The sequence below is a fragment of the Erythranthe guttata genome, chromosome 14 (assembly GCF_056151865.1).
Source record: "Erythranthe guttata isolate IM_541 chromosome 14, IM_541, whole genome shotgun sequence".
NCBI classification, from domain to species: Eukaryota; Viridiplantae; Streptophyta; class Magnoliopsida; order Lamiales; family Phrymaceae; genus Erythranthe; species Erythranthe guttata.
In genome coordinates this window covers 22577854-22582258 of record NC_142546.1, presented here as the reverse complement: position 1 = coordinate 22582258, position 4405 = coordinate 22577854, and the positions used below count along the sequence as shown (strand labels likewise).

General features: G+C 40.6%; 1 protein-coding gene across 1 annotated transcript; it reads left to right on the top strand.

The window, feature by feature from the left end:
* Positions 1-211: 211 nt before the first annotated feature.
* On the top strand, positions 212-3216 carry DRB2 (dsRNA-binding protein 2). Its single transcript, XM_012983178.2, has 3 exons — positions 212-725; positions 1987-2206; positions 2323-3216. The coding sequence occupies exons 1-3, from the start codon at positions 477-479 to the stop codon at positions 2979-2981; spliced, it is 1128 nt and encodes a 375-aa protein (XP_012838632.2). The 5' UTR covers positions 212-476; the 3' UTR covers positions 2982-3216.
* The last annotated feature ends 1189 nt before the right edge of the window (positions 3217-4405 follow it).

The following is a 4405-nucleotide window of genomic DNA, read 5'->3' as shown; positions in this document are numbered from 1 at the left end:
ATTGTAAACGCAATTAAATTGAAAAAAAAGAAAATGGGGAGTAGCGATTTAAGGAAAGAGACAAGCAAAAATACAAAGTGAAAAATCGTGACAGAGAGAGAAAGGGGTGCAGCAGGTCTACAGATGCAGAGAATCTCATCCATAGTAGTATATATGTAGAGTTGACTCTCTCACCTCTACATACATACATCACAATATATAAATGCATATGTGTATCTATACATATATTTATAATATATGTATGTATAGCCCACAATTAAAATTGGTTTAAAATTGCTCACTACTTCTTCTCCCAAAGGAAAAAAACTGTAACAGCGAAACCCATACCGCAATTTAACTAGTGATCCATTTTTTTTCTGACCGTTGGCCCGCATCTCTCAGACCCGTACCCGTACCCGTTTACCCGATCCGCCCGCAAAACATCCATTTCCTCTATTAAGCAAGGGAAATCTGAGAGAGAGAGAGAGAGAGGGGAGATGTATAAAAACCAGCTTCAGGAGCTGGCGCAGAGGAGCTGCTTCAATCTTCCGTCGTACACGTGCATACGGGAGGGTCCGGACCACGCGCCGCGCTTCAAGGCCATCGTCTGCTTCAACGGTGAGAACTTCGAGTGCCCGCACTACTGCTCCAACCTCCGCCAGGCTGAGCACTCCGCCGCCGAGGCTGCCCTCGCATCCATCTCCTCCCGCGGCCCCTCCCAATATTCCCTCGCCGCCCGCATCCTGGTACGTTTTTCAAACCCTCCCCCTCCCTCCGGCGACGGCCGATGCCTCTTTGAATTTTATTTAATTTTTTTACTTCCTCATTTAATTCAATTTACAATTTCTGATTTAATTTTGAATCCAACCATATTATATTGTTATGTGGAAACTGATTACGAAAAATCAACTCCTCTCGTCCGCCATTTCTCTCTTCATCTTGTGATATAGATAAGACTGCTAACTTGCGCGCGATTTTCGCTAACATGCGCCGGTGAGTTGAGCGAATCGATGAAACTCACCGGCACCGGTAAATTAAATGCATTCTCTCCGATAACCGACCAAATAGGTGGAAATGACGAGAATGCCCCCGCCATCATTATTTAATTACTAAGGTCTCAAATGACGGAATAATAAATAAATAAAAATAAAATAAAATAAAAAGTAGAGAGAATAAGAAGTTTCAAGGAGGGGAAGGGACCATATATTTAATGCGGAAACCAATACCTTTCAATTCATTTATAACATCTGTTTTTTGGGCCTTCTCTTGTACCGGGGGGCACTTTTGTCATTTCCTCACACTCAGGCATTAAATAATTTGTTCTAAATCGGTAGTATGATGATGAATCCTTTTAAATATTATTCAGAAAAATGTAGGTTTGACCGGTCAACGCACCATATGGGAGAGGAGCAAGTATGGATCCTTTTAAAAATTGTATTAATTATAAGGTTTGAATAAGTATGAATACTTTGAAAAAATTGCAGGTGTTAGGTACCTAAAATTAAATATAATAAATATTGGGTTGATTTCAAATTAGACTTCTCTCGGCGATCTGGTTCGTATATATGGCGGAGTGTTCGTTAGTTTCGACTAATCTATGTTCCAGTTAGTTGGTGATTTGAAGAGATGATAAAGAAAGATACCGAGAATTGTTGACTATGTAAAAAAATAAAATCGTAAATGCATTTTACCATGTAACATGATCTTGTAACTGGATATAGTTTATTTCATGCTACACCGATTAAATAAACGGGCTGTATCATGATTCATAACCATTCATGCGCACACGAATACACGTACACGTCCTTGTTTGTGTTTGTGTTTGCGTTGTGAATGGTTATTGTATATTATCTGTACACTTCACTCTGTAAACTGTAAAGCATATATAGCATAGATTTTTAGTGTTATTTCGAAGACCCGAGAAAAATACGTACATCCGTAAACAACCTTCATACTGAGACAGTTTCCCTTTTTCCTTTTTCTTTTTGGGCGAAAATTTACGTATAGGATGAGACGGGGGTTTATAAAAACCTGCTGCAAGAGATAGCGCAAAGAGTTGGATCTCCTCTGCCACGGTACACGACTTTCAGGTCTGGTTTAGGACACCTACCTGTCTTTACAGGAACGGTCGAATTGGCAGGAATCGTTTTTAAGGGAGAACCAGCAAAGAACAAGAAGCAAGCCGAAAAAAATGCTGCACTGGCATCTTGGTTGTCTTTAAAACAATGTAAGTAACTTCTCTCTCTAGAAGCTAGTTATATATGTTTTACTCTCTATCTAAAATCTCAGCCAGGATTTTTGAAGCCCTGTGCTTAATAGTTCTTTTTTTTTACTTTCTTTAAGTGGCACAGCAAGACGCAAGCTCTTCAACCGAGCAAGAAAATAACGAAGAGCAAGAGCAGATCAGAATAGCACGGGCACTGCAGAACTACCGCCAAAAGGAAAAATCGGAAACGGGCAACCTAAACGGCGTCCCAATACCATTCCAGCAAAAATTCTCGGTTCCAACCGCTCGCCCGTCAATCTCCACATCAAAAATCCTCCCGTTATTCTGCCAGAAGAATGCTTCTTCTAGAAACAGTAGGCCTTCATCTGTTATAAACGATGGCCACACTACACAAATGTTTACGGCTTTCGGTGCAGCTCCTTATCTCCCCCACACAAGTCACTGCGGGCTGCCTTACCAGGGGATTGCTCCACCCGTTACGATGAGAACATCAATCCCTGTTTTCTCTGCACCGCCTAGTGGACGCTCCATTCCTCAAGTGATGGAGCCCCGACCCATTTTTAAAGCCCCGTCCGTATCCATCAGGCCCCAACGACCGATGGGTATAGCCCCGCCCGTATCCATCAGGCCCCAACGACCCACGTGTATTGCCCCACCAGTATGTATCAGGCAGGCAGTTCCTGTTTTTGCTGCTCCAGCTGGCAGGCAAGATCCACCACCGTCGAAGTTGTTGTACAAGACCGATGAGGCTGAGAAAAACGAGAGCAACTGCTAAGTTGATGAATCTACTGCTATAAGATGCCTGGAACAACTTGAGATGTGATTTCTTTGGGGGGGGGGGGGGGGGGGGTGAATTTATAATATTTATTGTCTTATTTAGTTTTGTCCTTTTGTTGTCCTAATCAATTACATCATGATCAGCCTATTTATTAATCTTTTGTACTTTGTTTGTTCTGATCTTGTTTTTTATTATTTTTATTCTAGGTAATATCTTTGGATTTACTGTGCTACCTCTTGTTTCTGTTTCTTCATCTTCTTCTTTTTACATGTAATATTTTTTGTTTTTATAAGTTGTGGTTCAATAACTATGGTGAAATCAACGGTAAAAAAAACAATGGGGGGAGAGAGATTTTGAAATGGTCTGGGTCAACGGTCAACCACTTGGAAGAGTAAAATGGGCTGAGAGATGGTGGGCCAAAATTTCCACTTGAAAGGCACCAACCCATCAAAGCATTGTCCATCTCAAATCAAGCAAACAAATAATTTGGTGGGCCCGGTCCAGACTGGTTGGTAGGGCCCAAAAGTGATATCGGGCCATGTATGATTAATTAAGGAACCAAACTGGCAGTATATATATATATTCCTTCCATGTGAGAAAAAAAAATGAAGAAAAACAAGAGAGAAAAAAACATGGGAAACAAAGACATAATTTGAGACAAAGTGGAGGAATGATAAATCATATCAACCTAAAGTTGAAAAGGGGAATATGAAAAGACTCGAGCCATTTGACCTTTTGTTTTGTTTTAGACCATCATGCCCCCATTTGTATTTATAATATATATGTGATGTAGTCTAAATGGCTAAGCCATTAGAGAAAGCCCAAACGAGAACAATTGCACGTTTTTTGTAGAGACCTGAAAAAAAGAGTGTTGGAAAATGATTTCCCGACGTTAGCACTCCGACGGTCATGTCAGCCGATATATGTAAGTAAAGAGTCTTTAGAGTACCAGTGAGAGAATATGACCTTTTCCCTTGTGCCTCAAGACTCTATTCATGTCTGTCGTAACTCGTAACTATAGGGCAGTGGGTCCTCTGCTCTGCCTGCGGTTGTACTCGTCAATTGAGGGCAAATAATTTGGCTCCTTGCGGTCTAGATCAGTACAATCGGGGGTAAGTTAATCGGTGTGGTCGCTTTTGATAGTTGGCTGCTTCCCGATTAATGTCCATTTGAAAACTTTCCACCTCTCTGTAAATCGAAATGTAGTCACATCCATCGCATGTCTACTCCATGTGGGGATAGTGACCACCTTTATGGGGTGTTGATAAACAAGTTTGAATTAGATCTGAAATGAGATCTTTATTATTTGGGCATTTTAATGTTTTATTCATCCATATGTTTTTGGTCCACAAATCAATTGACATGAATTATTCTTCTTTTGTTTTGTATTTAAATTTTCAAACTTCTTTATGGTTATTAGG

What these genes read in the sequence shown, in the direction of transcription:
- DRB2 (XM_012983178.2), top strand. Translation starts at nt 477, where the DNA reads ATGTATAAAAACCAGCTTCAGGAGCTGGCGCAGAGGAGCTGCTTCAAT. An exon ending in CCCTCGCCGCCCGCATCCTG is followed by an intron (nt 726 to 1,986) that starts GTACGTTTTTCA and finishes ATTTACGTATAG; the next exon opens with GATGAGACGGGGGTTTATAA. An exon ending in TTGGTTGTCTTTAAAACAAT is followed by an intron (nt 2,207 to 2,322) that starts GTAAGTAACTTC and finishes ACTTTCTTTAAG; the next exon opens with TGGCACAGCAAGACGCAAGC.